The 20,786-nt window shown below is 46.4% G+C and overlaps 1 protein-coding gene across 1 annotated transcript in view; it reads left to right on the forward strand.

Annotated features, from left to right (window-relative positions):
* LOC147112042 (von Willebrand factor A domain-containing protein 3B-like) overlaps positions 1–20,786 on the forward strand; it is a 332,584-nt gene that overhangs the window by 90,506 nt on the left and 221,292 nt on the right. Inside the window, 1 exon segment of the mRNA XM_085999537.1 lies at positions 14,981–15,099. Coding sequence (XP_085855663.1) covers positions 14,981–15,099 — 119 coding nt within the window.

Consider the following 20,786-nt stretch of genomic DNA (forward strand, 5'->3'; position numbering starts at 1 on the left):
CCCTGCCTTTGGGGAGAGGCCAGGTTATCGAGTTTAGAAAAAATAGAATGCCTGGCTTTAAATGTGCATCTGTAATAAAAATGTGACATTTTGAAGTTTAACGTGTGAAGAGTGTGGTCTGAAATGCTAGACTGTACAGATGTGTGTATTCAAGTTGCTTATTAACAGGTTGTAGGTCTGAGTGGCTCCAATTTTGCTCTCTCCCTCTAGGAAGTTGCTACTCTCGTTGGCTGAGACCATTAACTTACTATGCGGCAAATCGTAGACGTGAACGCCACAGCACCATTCTGCTATGTAGTTTGTTGAGCACTGCGTTTGATATCACTCCTTACCGAAAATACTTAATGATTAAATCTAAGTTTGACTACACTACAAGGACACGTACAGAAACAAAGCATCACCTCTTCATCAGAGAACAGCTGAATTCCGATGTTTACATGTTCTTGACTTAGACTTGAAGCTAAAACACAAGTGCATATTTTGTTCATAATTGGGTGCTGTAGTATATCCTTTTCAGCATACTGAGATATGAGCATATTATTCTCTTCTCTGCTTGCTGTTTCCCTGACAGTACAGTCGAGATCAGGACTTCACCATGCAGATATCCACTGGCGTAAACCCATGTCCTACCAGTCTGTGGCGCACAATGTTTGAACACTAATTCATTGTAATTACCCTTCAATTTCTGTTTCTATTTTTTCTTTTGTATCTCATCATCTCTCTTCTCTCTGTATTTTTTCTCTTTGTCTCATCTTGCCCTTTACTCATGCTTTCTGTCACATTTCTCTCTCTTTGTTCATTTTCTCTGACAGAGAGAGGAAAAATAACCCTTCTCTTTGTTCTTATTGTTCTTTGATCCTCTGTCTTACAACGATACATCTTTCTACCTCGTCTCTTCTGGTGCCTGACCTTGGTAATGTTAACTCAGCTAAGCTTTTAAAACGTGTCTACTCTCCAGGACCGTGACTGTGTAGCGAACTTTCCTTGTGCATACCTGAGACATGGGGTGGATCTTAAACCAACCCCCCCCCCCGCCTGGTGGAAACCAGGAAAGGCGGGCAGTTATAATGGAGTGGGGGACTTACCCACTCCTTTCCCGCTCTGATCTGGCAGACTGCAGTATTCAATTAAAAAGACTTTGACTTTGGCCCCCACCGCAAATTCCATAATATTGCCGCCGTCTTGGGTTAAACCAGACTGTTCACAACTCTGGCATCCTACTGGACCCTGAGCTGAACTCCTGACCCCAATATTCTCCATCACAAAGACGCCTACTTCCATCTCTAATAACGCCTACCTCTGCCCCACCTCAGCCCATCTGATGATGAAACCCTCAGCTGTGCCTTTGCCACCCCCAAACTTGACTATTCCAGTGCTATCCTGGCTGATCACCCGCCCTCCATCATCCATATACTTCAGCTTATCCAAAACCTGGCTGACTGTATCCTATCCTGCTCCATGACCCATTTACCCATCACCCTCATCCTTGCTGATGTACATTGGCTTTCGGTCCCCCAACGCCCCTAATTTAAAATTCCGATGTTCGTGTTTAAATTCCTTCATGGCCTCACCCGTCTCTATCTCGGTAACCTCCTTCTGCTGTATCACCCTCCAGAACTCTCAGTTTTTCCAACTCTGGCCTCTTGTGCACACCCCCTTCACCCCACCATTGGCTGCTGTGCCTTCAGCAGTCTAGTCCCAATATTCTGGAATTTTCTCCCTAAACCACTCTGCCTCGCTACCTCCCTCACCACTTTTAAGACCTTCCTTAAAACCCAGCTCTGGCCAAGCTTTTGGTCACTCCTCCTAATACTTCCTTCTTTGGCTCAGCGTCAATTATTTCTCTTATTTCACCTCTGTGATGCACTTTGGGACTTCTTCAACATTAAAGGAGGTATTTAATTTAAGGTGGTGTTGTTGTTATTAATATCCTTGCCTATGAAAGCATTGAGAGAGTAGAGAAAGGTGAAGCCACAGGCCTCCCTCAGACTCGGGGCTAATACCATCTGCTTTTATTAGGTCTTCTCGCCTTCTCATTCACTGACACACAACCTGAAAAACATCACACGGAACAGCATGGAATGGAAACTAATTTTAAAGAAATCACCTGGCGCCAAAGTTGTAAACATATGTTCATCTTATGTTAATGTATGTCTAGAATAACAGCCTGCCAGCTCTGCCGGTGGCCCAGAACGAGCTAGCACCTCTGAGCATCCTATGTCACTCTCACCCATATTTGCAAGCACCAGAACTGCATTGCACACCATGGAGGATGGAGACAGCAACCTGGAGGAAGTTGTATTAGTTGGGTCAGAGTGCACAAGTGAGGAGGAGCAAGTAATGGTGCCAGAGAAGTAGCAGGAACCTACTGCCTGGATGGACAGCTGGGAAGCCATTAGTGATACTTGTAGGACGTGCGGAATTACCCCTCGCCCTGTCCAACAGGTTATCGAGTTCGGACTTGAGACTTATGAGAAATTACACCAGACACACGGTTCGGCCTTTAACCCTTTATTGTTCCTAAGATAGATTCAAAACCCCAGCCACTATTCGAGCAGTGCACCAATAATGTTATACACCAATAATGTTACAGGAAATCGTACATACAACCACCCGCAGATGATCAGTCCGGCGTTGATTGTCGGCCACGTCCTTTCGACTTCAGCTCTTCACCTTTAGACGATCAGCCAGGCCCCTCCTTCTGACTGCAGTGCCGATATTTCTCGTCACTGGTTTTTATACAGTTTTCCTTGTTTTTTTCCAGTACATCCATCATTCAGAAATGGTGAAATGTTCCTTTAATGTTCGACCTCAGTTGTTTGAGCTGTCAAACTTTCATACTCACATGTCCTGTGTCGCTATCCATTAGTTGCCTTTATCAAAGCCCAAAATTGTTCATTCACTCAAAGTTTACAAAAGTGGCAGAAAACCACTTGGTTACAGTTCATGAGTTACATCGTATTCTGCATTTCAAAACTTCAAAGGTTTGACTCTCCTTTAGCCACCAAAAATCGTCTTACAATTTCGTAGCTCATCTCATTGTAGACATGATGGGCTGGATTTTGTCACTGGGGCGGGCTGGGGTCATGTCATCCGCTTTTCATGTTATCCACCCGATTCCAAATCGATGTGGGAGATTGATGCGATTATCACATAATTGGGCAATTGAGTTCCAGCGTGTGGGAACCCATGGCCCATTTAGTTTTTTCAGTCTGAAACTCGCCTCCGATGACGTCATCATTGCTGCTGCATTTAAGGTCTGCAAGAAGCCTTGCTTCTTCTGCAGACTGCCAACCTTTTGGCCTTTGCAGTGAGAGGGACCTGGAGGCAGAATGAGCAGCGGGAGACCTAAGTCTGCTCCCAGATTTGATGACGTCGCCCTGCAAGCTTTGGTGGAGGGAGCAAGAGCTCATAAAGAGGCGCTCTTCCCTTCTTCAGGGAGGAAGAAGCCTCCCCAGCAGAGGAAGGCTGTGCGGATCCAGGTGGCCCAGGAGGTTACCTCGTTGTCGATGATCCGCAGAACCTGGCTTCAGTGCAGGAAGAGGTTTCACAGAATCACAGAATCACAGAAACCCCACAGTGCAGATAGAGGCCATTTCGGCCCATCGAGCCTGCACTGACACATATCCCACCCGATCCCCGTAACCCCTGCACCAACACATATCCCACCCTATCCCCGTAACCCCACGTATTTAATCCCCCTAACACTAAGGGTCAATTTATCATAGCCAATCAACCTAACCTGCACATCTTTAGACTGTGGGAGGAAACCGGAGCACCCGGAGGAAACCCACGCAAACACGGGGAGAATATGCAAACTCCACACAGACAGTCACCCGAGGCCGGATTCGAACCCGGGTCCCTGGCGCTGTGAGACAACAGTGCTAACCACTATGCCACCGTGACCTTCTGCACACTGGAAAAGTGAGTATGACTTTGCCATCACTCTCAATCTGATCCCCATTGCCTCTCCTCACCAGCACTCAGCTTTAGCAACCTCTTCCTCCACATCCCACTTGACACTGACATCCCTGCACCCTTACCCATTCCCTCTCTCTCTATGGTCATATTCACCTAACTATTCGACTATGCAGCCCTCACACTCCCTATCACTGTGATGCTATGAAAACAACTTACAAAACACAGGGAGGGCCCTCAGTCTTGCCAACTCACTCCATCTTTGTCTCCTTCTAAGCATCTATGCTATGGATTCTCTACACTCACTCCTTCATTCTCACTCAAACTCCACTTGTCTCCCTCATTGCAGGAAAAGAGAGCTCACAATAAGAGGGAAAGAGCGAGGACAGGAGGAGGGCCACCCTCAGTAGCCCACCTCACCCCTTGGGAGGAGGCGGTCCTGGAGATCGTGGGACTCGAGAACGATGAGCAAGTGGGGGATGGACAGATGGGTGCATCAGAGAAAGCTGGTGACAGAATAGTTTTTCATCTCTCTCATTGACATTGCATGAGTCGCTGATAATGATTCTGAAGCTCTAACAGATGGACTTATGATCATCTGCAATATGCAATGTGCATGTAACCTTGGCCTCACATCTCTGACTCTTTACTCCCCCACAGGACCATCGCAAGCATCCGTCCCCGCTATCCAGGAGGAACAGCCTGAGTCTCCAGACTCCTCAGAGGAAGCTGCAACCTCTGGAGGCGCAGCGTCAGCAGATTTCAGCCAACCCAGCACCAGCGCAGACACTCACACCTCGGTGGGACCATCACGAGATAGAGTACTGTTGTCACCTGGTGTATCACAGCTCACAAGTGAGCATCAGCAGATTGTGGAGACAGGGACAGCAGTGGAGAGTCCTAGTCGGAGGGCGCAGGACTCTCCCAGCTCGGCTCAGCTGCATGTCGACCCTCTGCCTTTGGGTCCATCCAGAAGAACAGCGGTGCTGGAACTCCAGGAACAGGTGCAGGAGTCTCTGGCAGGTTTTGTTTCCAAGGTCGCTGTGAATGTGGAGCGAATGGAGGAGTCCATTGCGAACATGAGCAGAGTATTTGTGGAGTCATTGGCACATGAGTGCAGCACCACGGAAAGGATGGCAACCTCCGTGGAAAGGATGGCTACAGTAGATGAGAGGATGGCTACGGCCATGGAGGAGCTAAGTCACCAGAGTGTAGAAAACATGGTGAGTCTTCAGAATAGACTGACATCTCTGGAGGAGCGATGGTCAGCTATTGAACAGAGAAACCAGACCTTCATGGAAGTCCTTCTGAGTAGGACTGCCAGTGCAGATACGGGTCCCCATGGCCCCCCTGATGTGCAGCAAGGTGCTCTCAAGCCACTTGCAAGCGCTGAGGTAGACCTGACCCATGAGAGGGATGTTGGTGGCAGAGAACAAGGAAGTGGGGGCTGCTCTCCAAGCGCTCACACTTCCATGCCACTGTAAAGTCCTTGGTCAGAGCCCCACCAGAGTTCCCACCCGACTGAGATCGGCGTCTCAACCTCTGCACAGCCGCAGGAGCAGCAGACTGTTGCCGAGCCCTCACAGGTTCGCAACCCCAGAGGACGCTCGCCAAAGGTGTCGAGACAGGAGCAGCAAGAAAGTGAGCAAGGGGCCTCCACATCTGCTGAAGCCTCAGGAAGCACCACGTAGGAGCACGCGTAAGAGAAAGATACTGCACAAATAGTCACAAGGGTAGTCACTTGGGTGAAATGTGTTTTTAAAATGCCATCAGTTGGTTATTGTAAATAAAAATTCTGATGGCAACTGTTGCAGTTGTGGCATGTGTCATTTCGTTAATGGGACTTCCACATTGAGGGCTTAGGATTACTTGCAATTGTCAGTATGGTGGTCAGAGTGCTAGGAATCCGCTGGTTCTTGGCCATTGTCGATGCTCTGGTAAGAAGCTGCGAGGCAAAAGTGCATGATTGGCTAGGCTAAGCAAATCTGGCCAAGATGAGTGTGTTCCTTGCATCCCGGGCAGCAATGTTCTCGCGTACTGCTGCCGCTGGTTGATGGGCCTCTGCAAGATGTTCGTTTTCGCTCTCCTCCTCCTCATCTGAGGAGGATATGCGAGGAGCCACTTGGTCCTCAGGAATCTGCAAGCCACAACGCTGTGCCATGTTGTGAAGTGCACAGCAAACCATGACGATTCTGGAGACCCTGGCTGCTGAGTACTGCAGGGCTCCACCTGATCTATCCAGGCATCTGAAGCGCATCTTCAGCATGCCGATGGTTTGCTCGATTATGGATCTGGTGGAAATGTGGCTGTAGTTGTATCTCTCCTTAGCTTCGTTGGATGGTCTCCTCAACGGCGTCATTAGCCACGTCTTCAGGGGATAGCCCTTGTCTCCAAGTAGCCATCCGTTAATTTGGTCTGGCGGACTGAAGAGTGGAGGCACACTAGACTGGCGCAGTATGAAGGAGCCATGGCAACTGCCAGGGTACTTGGCACAAACATGCAAAATTTCCTTCTTGTGATCACACACCAGCTGCACGTTGAGGGAGTGGAAGCCCTTGCAGTTGACAAAAATACCTGGATTATAATGGGGTGCCTTAAGGGCCACATGTGTGTAGTCAACGACGCCCTGCACCCTTGGAAAGCCTGCCAGATTAGCTAATCCAACCGCACGCGCCATGACACTTGCTTGATTCTTGGAGAAATGGATGTGATTGTGCGCGATGGCAAAGAGGGCATCGGTTACCTGCGTGATGCAAACGTGTGCGGCCGCCTGGGAGATGCCGCTGCTGCTGATCCCTGGAATGAGCCTGAAGCAAAAAAGTTGAGTGCGGTGGTGACTTTGACGGCCACTGGTAAGGGGTGTCCACCTGCTCCTCTGGGCTCCAGGTCTTGCTGCAGCATTGCGCAGATGTCACCCACTACCTCTCGCGAAAGTCGGAGCCGCCTTTGGCGCTGCTGCTCACTCATGTTGAGGTAACTGATCCTCTGTCTGTAGACACTGTTTGGGGGGTATCTCCTGTGCCGATGGCCTTCCATGGGCTGGCGCCTTCTGGCCTGTGCAGCTTCAGGTGGGTGAGCAGCAGCTTGGCGCTCCTGTTGGTGCTGCTGTTGTTCATGGTTCTGCTGGTGCCGCGGCTGGTCTTCGTCCTCATCTAATGCCCAGAAGGGAAGGAAATAAATGGTTCCCATGCTTCTGGTAGATGCCTCAGTTGAGGAAGCGCTCAGTCAAGGTGGTGAGAGGGGTTTCCCAGGAGGTCACACTGGAGATGGGTGTCAGGCTCCAAACTTCCACAGCTATGGTTATGCCTTCTAAAAGTTCCCCCAGACCTGAGACAACAAAGTCCTGCCACCTGCAAATGAAGACTGATCAAATCTTCTATTTAATGGTGGAGCTGCAGCTGATAGTCAGCAATCCAATTGTGCTACCGCCAGGTTTCACCGTCGTGTTTCAGAGGAGACGTGAATCACGTGGGAAACGTGTTAAAATCGGAAAGGCCTCTTAAAATGGGATTATACAGGCAATTTAATGGTTGTTAAGGGCCTTAAGGGCCTATCCCGCCTCTTGGAGGCGGGACGGAGACGGGATCAGAAACCACGCATTTGGGAAAATTGCTTGCAGGCGGGATGGAGGCGGGGTTGGGCCCACCTGCCACTTTTTGCAATTTTAACACCCCACACGCCTCCATTCCCGCCTCCGCGGCCCTGGGAAATTCTAGCCCGATGTCTGCAAATCTAAGGGGGTTTGTTTATCTCTGTTGTCTATGACTACCCCCTGCAGTCACAACCATGCTTGCTGCCTTTTAGTAAAGCAAATTCCATGTCCACTTATCAGTGAAAGACCACCTGTTACAACTTTATTTCACTTTGGTAAAAAAACCTTTTGGCCTAGCGAAGCATTTCAATATAGACCAAAATTAAGGGTCTGTGTATGCCTACATACTCTGTACTATGTGAACGCCATCAGTGCAGTGAAATTGGGCAGCAATGCCATGCTGTTATTGGCCCAGAAATTAGGTTCGGGGGCTTGCCGCACGTGCAAGCTCCCGATGTGCACTTACCCGGCGCGCTGACATTTCAATCCTGGCCCGCATTGCATTTCCTGTCACTGGCCCGTTTCAGGTCCTGCCACGCTGTGCGTGCGTGACCCAGCGGTGTACTTAGTGCGATGAGCCGGCTGGGATCATGTGAGCACTGGGCAACCAATGGGAGGTTGCAAAAGTTCATTCATGAGTTTGATAGTAAGAACTGTCAAACTCATGAAAACTCCTGGCCCCAAAACACTACATAAACCTGAAAGAAAATTAAAAAAAAAAAATCGCACTACTTAAATGAATTATAAATAACTGTAAAAAACGATTTTAAACAATCATTTTAAATTTTGAAAAAAATTATTATATAAAAAATCAGGGCTAAAAATACACTTACCTTACTGTAAAGTCTTCAAAAATAATGAACCTGTGGAAAAAATTTCTAATTTTACTTAATAGACCGCTTACCTGTTAAAAGTAAGTACTTACGGCTGCTTTTTTCACACGTAAAAACCGGAGTCTTTTCCCCACGGGCAACTCTTCAAAAAAAAAGAAGGAAGTTCAGTGCGCACGCGCTACCTGAAACCTTGCACGCGATCCGCCTCTTAACCCCTTGGGTCAGAGGAGAGGATATGCCGGTTTTCCCCGCATGCGCTGTGCATGCTGAAAACCCGCAATTCCTCCGGGCCGACGCGTGAGTACCCCGTCCGTACTCACGCGTTGGGACAGGAATTACTGGCCCTTTGTGCTGCTCAGTGGGAATGGAGCACATTGTCTGAGCTCAACAATGCATCTGCTGAAATAAAATCGAACCCTATCCCTCCAGGAACAAAGGAGAATGAAGCAAGTCACAAAAGCAGCTCTTCATTATCTACCTGAATAAATGAACCATTGTATGGATTGGTATATTTAAGGGCTGATCTAAAATGAACAGTAATTGAGTTGCAGAGAAAGAAGTCTTGTACTAAAAAACATCTTGGTTTATGGTAATCTTTTTGAGGGGAAAAAATGCCATTGTGTGGAAGAACAGCTTTGTTAGCAATATTACAGTGGCCTAGAAATTGAGTGGGCTTAGCGCCCATTTTGCGGCGCTAGAGGGCATTGCGCTGGACTTACAGCCGGTTTTGAAATTGACTAGGGCCCAACATCGGCGTTACACCGGTAGCGCTGCGCCGGCACCGATGACGTCATCGGTGTGCGCAGCGTCCCGGTTGCCGTGGTGACGGGCCCCAGCGCCGAAATTCAGTTGCGGCCGCCTCGCCCATGGCAGCCGCAACTAAGACTCTGGCAACAGAGTCTTACACGACTTTGCGCCGGCGCATAAAGGTGGAGCGGCGGCCGGCCGCTTTCCCGCCGGCCGCCTGCCCGCACCTCCCTCCCCAGACTCCCCCACCCCCCTCCCGCGGAACAGATGCTTCTCGGCTGCGAGCCCGGCACTTCCCCGAGGTGCCGGGCTCATTTTTGTGGCGATTTAACCGGCCAGCGGGCGGGTGCAGGCAGCTCCTCCTTAACTGAAGGAGGAGGCCTGCACTTCCCGAGCCTGCCGCACCGCATCGGGCGCCGCAGCGCCGGAATAGCGCTGCAATGCGGCGTGTAGCGCCAGTTTTCAGGCGCAAACAGCCTTCAGTAGCGCCGGCAGCCGTTTGGGCGCGGCGCTACTGAATTTTTGGCGCGCACAGCGCGACTTAGCACCGGCGCTAAATTTCCGGCGTTAAGCCCCAGCACAGCGCAAACTCAATTTCTAGGCCAGTGTGTCTATGGTTTGTTTTCATCTACATTTCCAGCAAAGTTATAAATATGTTCTTTTTTAATGCATTTATGGTTTGACTAGAAATATCAACCATAAGGAATCTTCACTAATGAATTAAAAATGTTGCTGCTTATAATGACCAAGAATAATTTTCCTCCATAGTTTTTTTTCAGACAATGAAAGAAAATTTCCATTAAAAACCCTGACGCTAATTTAAGAAGCTTATTGCTCTTAAATTTTTTTTAAAACTTGCTTGATTTTACTGCCCACGTGGGAATGCTGCACATTCTGATGCACATCATTTGCTCTTCATTTAAATTATTCAAACTTACAGTCGGAATGAGCAGAAGTGAGATATTTGACGTAAGCAAAGGGATGGGAGTTAAGTGAAAACTGGAGACCAAATTCAGCGTTGACTATGAGCATATAAAATTCTACTAAGTGCATAAGATTGCTGTGAACACATGCATCATGTCCTCAGTACATCCCAAAGTACTTTAAGCCAACACATTACTTTTGAAGTGTAGTCATTGCTATGTAGGCAAACACAGCAGTCAATTTGTGCCCACCAAGGTCCCACAAACCCCAATGAGATAAATGAGCAGTTATTCTATTTTTGGTGGTGTTGGCTGCGGGACAGCAGGAGAACTCCCCTTCTCTTCTTTGAATAGTGACATAGGAACCTTTACGTCCACCTGAACAAGCAGATAAAGCCTTTGTTTAATATCTGATCTGAAAGAATACATCTCCAACAATGTAGCACTCCCTCAGTTCTGCACTGAAGTGTCGTCCTAGATTATCTGCTCAAGTCTCTGGAATGGAAATCAATTTATTATAAAATATTCACAACAAAGAAGCATGAAGCCTGGAACAAAGAGTTAGTTGGCCTTAGTAGATGATTGCCAAATATTTCAACCATGTGAAATTGCCCTCAGAGTGAGAACTGTATGAAATAATGCTTTTTTGTTCAACAATTGCTCATACAAGCAGCATGAAAACTGTGGAACTAACTCTGCTTATTTGGCAATCAACACCACACTTCTGGTTTTCCAATGTATGCGTAATCCAAAGGAATTAATGGAATAACATCCTTTTTGTTTTCACAAATGAATCCTCTTCATCCAAGTTTACCGAATTCAATCCGAAGGGAATTGCATCTTAGAAGACGATGATGAGGTAGAGGTGCACATTGATTTCTGAGGCAAGTGGGAACCAACAGCAGCCACTGACGATGGGCTAATCAGAGATCATTCATGCCACATTGAAGCAAGCCAGAGTCTATTCATCTGTAGAGGACCTTCTTTTGAGTAATAGCAGGATCTGCAACAGATTAGGATACACATCACATGAAACACATGTTGGCCATTTAACATCCCACCATTATCCCAAAGTCTACTGGAAGCCTCTTCATTAGATTATTAATAGAGAAGAAGAAAGAAAAAAAACTTGGATTTATATAGCATCTTTCATGACCTTAGGACTTCCCAAAGCGCTTTACAGCCAATGAAGTACCTTTGAAGTGTAGTCACTGCTGTAATGTAGGAAGTTCTTGTAAGTGTGCAGTTTGGTCACCTTGCATACTATTATGCTACTGCACGTAATGCCTACTAATCAGTCTGCTTACCAAACTGATGTGTGAAAAGCAGTTCTGTATGCTGCTCCAGGATGTTTCCAGTGCAAACATTACACAAATATGTGTAAATGTTGTATTTTCTAAAGATTTACTTTTTCCCTCAATTGTGGCTCCAGTGTGTTCTTTCTCCATGCATGTCAGCTTGTCAAATCCATTTCATACATAGTCCAACCTTCTGGGTGCAATTGTTGGACTATTCCATTGCATACAATGGTCTGTTATCCTGTGGGTCTTGCTCTGCATTATTGGCATCAGATGCGCAATTTGCAACATTAAAACGAACATAAGAACATAAGAAATAGGAGCTGGAGTAGGCCGTACAACCCCTGAACCTGCTCCACCATTCAATAAGATCATGGCTGAACTTCTACTTGCACTTGTGCCTGTTTCCAGTGTTTCCTTAACAATGGCGTTGGGCTGGGGGTTGCAGTTCAATCAAAAAAGAAAGAAGAGAGTGATCGTTCAAGTTGTGGGCATGTGTGGAATTACAAGGGGTGGAAATGAGCAAACAGCAAAGTCTAAGGCTGGAGTAGTGCTTGAGGCTGGAGAAGAGGATATTACTGAGGCAAGGATTACAGGAGGTCCAGAGTTGATAGTAGTTGGGCAATGTTGTGGTTTGTGGGAGTTGTAAAGCCATTGCTTTGAACATCTGCACTCAGCTAGGTGGGCTGGACCATGTAGGGGTTCGCAAAAAATCCCCTCAGCCCCGAAGTTACTGGAGGTATTAATCTACATCGTGGACGGAGACTGTGCGTGACTTTAAATTGCCTCTGGGTTGGACAATGTTTTAAAACGTGCCCAGAACCACAAAAGGCTGTGTTGCGGTGCGTGGACAACACTGGAATTGAGGAACTTCGTGGAAAAATTCGCACACTTTAAGACAGTACATTTTATTAATAAAATTGTTCCCTGGAGTTTGGTAATTGCAAAGGGGTTTAAAAAATGGCCGTCAGGAAAGCATGGCAGAGACAATGGGGCTTGGAAAGCAGCTCGTAGATGTCTGTGAAAGTGGGAGGATCAAGCAGTGGCAGTCAGATTCTGTCAATCAAAACCAGGGAGTTTCCCTTCCCTACAGAGGCAATGTTTGTTTACAAGAAACTGCAGGATGTTGACATAAGGGATTAAACCACTTGAGACTGACCGCAGGACAAAGGGCTTCTGTTTACCTAGTAATCCAACACATTCAAAGCCCCTTACACACAATGAGACACACCGAGGCTACGGAAAGGACTTTGATAGGGAACAGTTTAGAATGAATGGGTTTTTGAATCACCCATTACTCCCTTTTGTTAGCCCAGAAACTCCGGAAGTGGGCGGGAACATTTCGGCCCCAGAACGAAGACACATTCAAACTACTACAAGCCCGTTTGAGTCAGCCAATCATGGCCTTTCTCTTGTGTATTCGAACTTTTCGGCGCAAATTTGCACACAGACCCTTTCAGCGCCAAACAGCAGGAGCTCGCAGGATATAAAGATAGCTCCTGAGAAGCTATCTCTCTCTCTTATTTTCCTTGGACCACAGGTGAGCAGGTTTCTGACTCCTCAGCAAGGCAATCTAGTAAGGAGTTAAAGGGGGATGGTAATTTAAGGGAAATTGCTAAGATTGTTTAATTAACATTGTAGCCATTTATCCCTCATTTTGCCATCTGTCTTCCCCCATTTAAGCAATTGTACAGTGATTACTAAAATCATGTGGTGTAGTTTTCTTTAGTTTAATAAAAGTGATTTTCTCACATTCAGACCAGTTGTCCGTTTTAATATATCATTAATTATAAGTCCTCCAGTCAGAACTGGAAGGATGGGTTTAGCGATTCAAAACCGCTGTTTGGGATTGGTCAGAGTGTAGTAGCAAAAGGCTGCCTGACCAGGTGAATTACCGTAAACCAGGTAAAGGAAGGTAAATTACCATAAACCCCGAAAAAAATGCCCCCGTACAACCATGAAGTAGATGAAGAAGTTGGTGAGATCCATTATATCCACTGTGTACTTGGTCATGCAGTGGAGAGAAGGTAGGTCATTGGAACACTTGAAAGATGTTTATGTTTTTTTATCCTGAGTTTCAGAATTTTTAAAGTATTTACTAGAAGTTTTGTTTATAGGAGTAAATAGTGGAGTGATTGGGGACCACTTTGGAGAATTACTTTTGCTGGAACATAATTGGGAAGAAGGTTTTGATAAAATGTGGTTAGGGAGAGAATTGAAATTGGGGAGAAAGGTATTTGTATCTTAAAATTGTCAAAAATTTAAAATAATAAACTTGAAAGGAGAAAATCACTTAAAATACTTGGCCAATGAGAGAGGAAAATTGCCCAATGACATGATTGTCACAGTAAAGATGATGGACTCAATTTGGGCTGGATTTTATCAATGGCGGCGAGTAGGAGGCGGGACTCCCACTTTTGGAGTGGTAGTCCCGCCTCCATCGAGTTGTGGCCAACCCACTTGATTTTCCCTTGATTGACCTTGTTGAGCCCGCCCAGCGGGCTCAGCAGGTCAATTAAGGGCCACCCGGCAACAGGTGACATCACAGATTGACATTTCATCTGTCAAGAGCTTTTGACAGATGAAATATCAGCAAACACTGATAATCTGTACTCTAAGTTAATTCCTTCCTCTCAGGCTGATTTAGAGATCTCTCCAGAACAGAAAGCAGAGGCTGCAACTTTGGACAGCTCGAGGCCATTCTGCTTTCTGTGCCAGTGAGATGAGGGACTCCCGAGACCTGAAGGAAGGAAGGCTGTAAAGGTAAGTAAAACTTATTTAAACACTTTACACACACCAAACACACTTACCTCTGCACTCATGCACCCATCACTCACCTGAACACCGGACATCTCGAACCCTCCAAGTCCTTCAGCCCGACGGTCCGCCTCGCTAACTTGGCGTGGTTTGGAGCCGTTGGGCAGCCCACACTTCAGGGATAAAAATAGGGATTAGGCTAAAAACTGACTGTTAACTACCTGTTAACAGGCAGTTAATTGGCACTAATCCCCTTCCCGCCTCGGGGAGGCGGCTCCCAGCACAGGTCGGGTCCCCGCCTCCTGGGAAACGGGCTTGGGGGTGGGATGGGTTCGTGCCCCCCGATTTTGCGATTTTAACCCCCCACACGCCTCCAATCCCGCCTCAACGGCCCGATGAAATTCGAGCCCATGTGATAGGCACAAACTTTATTATGAAGATTTTTATAATTGCATACATTTACAAATATAATAAAGCTCTGTGATTATACATTTAAAATTACATAGGGCTTGCAGTTCAACCACACTGAAGATAGGAAAGAGCCAGCCTTGAAGAACAACAAGGGTCTCAACCTCCAGCTCCTAGTTGTAGTTTTTCACCCACCTACATTGTTTAGAAGAGTGAGTAAGATCGGAGACAGTGTGGATGTGGGCTAAAGTGAGTAAAGTCATAACAAATGTAAATTAGGGTCTGAGACTGAAGTAACTAGGACACGCAGTGAGCAAGAAAATATTATTAAAAACATTTTTTTATCTGTGAGCATCACCACAGGAGATCACCCAGTTGTGTTTTTATATTAAAAGACAAGAAAAAATGAAAATGAAAAAGAAGCGTCTTCTCAACTCGCATTTTTAAAATACTAATGGTACTTTGGGTATATTTCAGTCTGATATTAGTTCTGTTTTAATCCAGGTGTTACCGTTTGCGCACGTGTGCAACAGCAAGAAGCAAATTACACTTATTAATCCATTGGGTGTGAACCTCATAAACTACAAACAAAGACTCTGCCAAGCTATCCAGTCCTATGAAAAGTAAGTAGGCACACAGTGAGAGGTTTGTATTGCCATAAATTAGCAACAAAATAAATGTAGGAAGGACCGTTCGTCCCATGCAGCTCACTGTTCTCTTGGCCTTTTTTGCAGGACCAGATCTGATGCTTTTCAAATTGTTTTCCTACCACTTAGATTCCTCTATTCTTTATTGAATCAGCAATAAATCCAATTTTTTGCTGAATTTTTCACCTTCAGTCCATATCTATCGTACTGAGTGGGAATCTATTATTGAAAATGAAGAGATAATTCCTATTGTATGTTTAGCTCAGAGTGTTCTCGGTTTATAATCATACCTCTGCTTTTTCTATTAATTTTTTTCGCACATAAATTTATATATTCATGAATCTGGTTCTTTCATTTGAAGTATTTGAAGGATTTCTGCAATTTTTTTTTAACTGAAAATGAATTTAACTTTCTTTTACCCCACTTCGTAACTTAGTGATTGTTAAAATGCGGAATCGCTTTGATTGCTCTCTCTGAATCCTTTTCACTTTCTTTTCTTATATTATTTTTGGCCACTCTTGTACACAAAGTGGGACATTTCCCAGTCCTGGCATTGAAACAGCAGGACTAAAATACAGCAAATTTCACACTTAGATAAATTGTGAGCAGCCAATCCTGTTGACCTTTCCACGGTTGACCCTCATTTAACATGCACATCGAGCTGTCAGTTTCTGTTTGGCCTGCTGCTGTGAGCACATTAAAAGGTGGAGGTGTGACTGGGATTGGCAAATCTGGCATGCAATCAGCCCTTAAATAGCTGCAATTCTAATTTAAAGGGGATTACAATAGTTTCCAGCCTTTCCAAAGGCCATATGGAGTTAAATTAATGCTCGGTTTAAAAAAAAAAGGTGGTTAGCAAAACCAATATGAAGCCAGGAAACAGAGGCTGCGGGCAAGTGATGGAGCAGTGGAACACACAAATCCCATTTGATAGCTGGTGATGTGGAGGTGCTGCTGCTTGAGATGGTGTGAGGTGAGTTGTCCTCTTTGGCATGGCAGGGAACCCACATTAAAGGACAGCACTGCACCGTGCCTGGAAAGAGGTGGCAACTAGTGACGTAATAAAACTCACTACGCACTTGGTTCGAGTATAAAGCAAGGCTTTAATCAACTTGTTTCAAAACATGGAGGTCCAGTTATCTTTCACTAGTTCCTGTTTACAAAATGTCCTGGGAAAGCTGGACCCACGCCCGAGTATTTATACTCCTTGGATGGCGCCACCAGCTGGCCATACAGTGTTATTTCATGAGTCTCTCTTCATGGATCATAAGATTCATAACAACTAGTATCCACACTCTTCACACTACTGAGGAACAGATGCGGAAGAAGGTGCTGCACCTTAACAAAGCTGTGGAGGTACGACTGCCCAACAGTACTGTTTATTATGTAGATGGCCAAGTAGGTATGCTGCCGACCTGTTGCACATTTACTGCTGGCCCATGCCAAGCACGAACACAACCGTACAGCTCTTTCATTGTTTACCAAGCACACCCATACTCCAGCAGGGCACACGTCCGAGGTATACTTGGAAACCTCGGCACATTGATATTTTCAAAAGGGCATCATACCTAAAATCATCGTACCACAACCTAGCTGCACAAAAATATTCAAGTCATTAAATTTATTTTTGCTGGAGAAAAGAAGATTGAAGGGATTTATGAACCAAATGAACCAAATATACAGATGAAGTTGAAATAATCAAACTATATAACATTGACAATGAGCATAAGACTAGAGGATGCAAGTACAAATTAACCCAAACTGAAAATGCTGGAAACACACAACAGGTCAGGCAGCATCTGTGGAGAGAACAGACACGTTGAGGTTTCAAGCGTGAACCCTTCATCAGAACCTTTTCACAAATGAATTCTAATGAAGGATCCACCCCTGAAGGTGCACCATACGTAAGGCTTTTATTCTACTTTCAGACCTGATCTAACCCGACCCGACCTGCTTCTTGTGATCCTTTCAGTGACCTGACTCAAACCGTTGAAAGCTCTTCTGGCTCCCCTGAATTATCCAGCATCCTTCACAGTCTGGCCTACCATGAGATATTCCCAACTCCCCTGACCCACATACATAATTTTTTTTTGCCAGACCCTGATTCATGCACTTCTTGGGCCATCCACACCTAGTGCTTTCTGATCTGCTTGTCCACTCACTCCAAATACTACGTTGCCCAGCTGCTCGCCTGTTTGCATGCTCCATGTTTCCTGACCAGCCATTTCACCTGTCAGCCCAGTCTGCGTACTTCCCTGCCTGCCTGCTCTGAGTACATCCTGACCTGAGCGCTTGCAAGTATGTCCTTTAAGGCAGTGTTGGCCAATAGAAATCACTGACTAGCTACAGGTGTGGCTCCAGCGACACCATTTTAGCCACGTGCACTCATTTTAGTAGAAAATGCCTTAATACACACACAATACAGTTAAATGTACTTCATTTGTATATTTACTGAACAAACATCTACTACTATTCAGTAATCAAGGAAGTAAAGCACGCCAAATGATCATAAAACACTCTGGCCTAGAAATTCGGTGGGCTGCGCCACCAGTTAGCGCCTAAAGAGGGCACTCAGTGGCTTTAGCGCCACTGGCTACACCTCCCGCGATATTTAGCTGGGGCGCTAATAGCGGCGTTAGCCTGTTGCACTGCGCCGCCACCGATGATGTCATCGGTGTGCGCAGCGCCCCGCTACCGCCCCGATCGCGATATTTGGTAGCGCCCGCCTCTATAGCGCAATTCGCAAATCGCGCCTGGTTCACGGGGCCTACCTGTAGCGGGAGTGGCGCAAATTAAGGTGGAGGTGCGGGGCGGCCGTTTTTTTCGGCAGCCGCCTACCAGCACCTCCGTCCCCGGCCTCCTGATCTCCCCCCGCGGCAGTGCCGGCTGTTTTCCGAGAGCCCGGCACTTCTCCTCGATGCCGGGCTCTTTTGCCGGTACTCGCGATCTCTGATCGCGCTGGTGCAGGCCCCTCCCCCTTAAGAATGGGAGGAAGGCCTGCAGTACCGCAGCGCGCCGTGCAGCAGCATGTGGCGTTGCGGCACGTTGCGCTGCGATATTCAGTTTCAGCGCCCTAAGAGGGACGCGGAGCGCCTCGAGCAGCGCCCCGTGTCCCTCTTGGGGCGCACAAGCTGAATTTCCGGCGGTCACAACTGCTCCGATCGCAGCGGTAATTCTGGCGCCCAGGCGAGCTGGGCGCCCCGTTTGCGGCTCCACCGAATTTCTCCCCCTCTGCTTTTCATCATACCATTTTACCAACAAACACATTAAAAGATTAAAGTACCACATACATACAAACATTGTGCAAATATTTAGAGATCACATGCCCAAAGACAGTGTCTAGTACTCATCTTTTATTGACTAATCAGAAATGAAATTAGCCACATCAGAATTCCCAATTAGCCACATGTAGCTGGTGACTATTGGACAACACTGCTTTAGAGCAGATCTGAACTCGACTGCTGAATTACTATAAGTAGACTGGCTGAATGAGCTGCCGGAGGACAAATTAAATCAAAATCCTGCAAGCGCACATAACCCTAATCTATCAAGTAAAGAGGTGCAATGTAAAACTTGTAACATTTACGGAACGGCTGAAGCACTTGAATTTAAACATAATCAAATGCAATTATACCAGGTAATAATTTGGCACCATCCTCACACAGCGCAGCCAGTGTGGGAGCAATGAATGACTGCCTGTAATTTCAGGATTTCCGCCTTTTGATGCGCACGCGCTACATCCTGAAGTGGCGGTCAGTTTCAAAGGGGAAATAATGGCGAACGCTGTTAGTTCGCCATCATTAGCCACCGCAAATTCCAGCCCAATATATTGTTTGCACAAATGCTTATTTTTACTTTTGCCTTAAGTCTTATTGGGGGTGAAATTCCTGTTTTCTCCAAGAAACAGTCAGCATGAGAGGAAAATACTATTTACAATTTTGTGGTGACGTCGCCTTTTTAAAAATACAAGTATCACTCCTGTTATTACTACGATAGAGTTAAAATTTGCAGTTTAATTGCAGCAGAACAAATGTCAATAATGATGGGCTGAGCATTCTCTGATGTTTTAAAATGTAATTGCATATTTTTTTAGCACTTAATATAATGTTTAAAATATTTGGTCAAGAGCTCTCTATCCTGGCTGTCCTTGCTCCTGTGCACAAGTTCTAGCTGAATCTCCACGTGCAGACTCCTCTATTCTACACTGAACTACGCGTGGTGCCAGTCTCTGAGCTGGAGCCTGCAAGTGTGAAGCCGAGTGACGCTTCCTCATCTTTAGATTGGAAAATTGTGCATGTCACTCCACTATTTAAAAATGGCGAGAGAGGGGGAAACCAGGGAATTATAGACCAGTTAGCCTGATATCTGTTGTCAGAAAATTGCTAGAGTCTATAATTAAGGATAGGGTGATTGAACACCTCGAACATTTTCAGTTGATCAGAGAGAGCCAGCATGGATTTGAGAAAGGTAGTTCATGCCTGATAGAATTTTTTGAAGCGGTGACTAAAGTAGAGGACAGGGGAATGTCTATGGATGTTATTTATATGGACATCCAGAAGGCGTTTGATAAAACCCCAAAATTTGCAGTCGGAGGCTTCCCGCGGGCGGACACCACAGACCTGCAAAAAATCTACGGATTTACCTGGTGGTCCGGGAGGTACGGAGATTCACGCTCCTGGGCCTCTCCGGGTATTCCCGGGTAGAGGCACACGTATCCCAGGGGCGCGCGCAGTTCGCAAGTGCCCCTGGGATCACTTGGGCCAGCCCAACCTATGAAAGTAGGGGAATCCCCATTCACACTTATGGGGATTCCGTATAAACTCCCATAAGTATGAATGGGGATCACTTAAAAAATACACAAACACATGAAATAAACAAAAAAATTACATATTTAAATTAATTAAAATGCCATGTAATTAAATATTTTAAACAAAAATTTACATTTTTGAAAAAAAATTTATGGGGGAAAAATTCGGTTGATTAGCACCTCCCGTTTGCGCTCTAAGAGGGCGCTAACATGGCGCAAAGCAACTAGCGCCCGGGCGTGGCGATGTCTGCGCCGCTCGCGAAATTGACCAGAGTTTTTGCGGTGGCGCTAAACTCTACCGCCACAATCTCCTGCGCCCGCAGATCGTGACGTCAGTTGAGTGTGCAACGCCCCGGTAGCATCCTGGACCGGATATTGAGCGGCGCCCCCTTCCTTTCCGCCTGCTGCTAGCAACGACAGGTAGAGGGGAAAGTTTTGCAGTCGGGAAGGGGTTGGGGGAGCGCTATTTAAAGGCAGCCTCTTCCTGCCTTTATTTTGTCAGAGACATTTTTTCACCACGCATTCTGAGAGAGAGAGAGAGAGATTCTGAAAGAGAGAGAGAGAGACTTCTGGAGAGATTCAACGCTGTGTGAAGGAGTTTTCGCTACCGAGCAGCACTTTGCTGGTTCTTTTTGATTTGACCTTCCTTGCATCAATTTAGAAGAGACTTTGGGGGCTGCACTGATTTGGGGCATCGTCCTACACCTTCAGAATCGGAGGCATCAGAGACGCAAAGAGAGTGTATTCTGGGAACAATTCTCCTACATTAATTTGTCTGAGGAGCAGTGTTTGCGCAGGCTGCGCTTCAGCAAGGAGGTGGTCACTGAGCTCTGCCACCTGCTGCAACCAGATCTGC

This window comes from Somniosus microcephalus, chromosome 10, assembly GCF_052327205.1.
Source record: "Somniosus microcephalus isolate GS21.2 chromosome 10, FLI_Smic_1.0, whole genome shotgun sequence".
Classification (NCBI taxonomy): domain Eukaryota; kingdom Metazoa; phylum Chordata; class Chondrichthyes; order Squaliformes; family Somniosidae; genus Somniosus; species Somniosus microcephalus.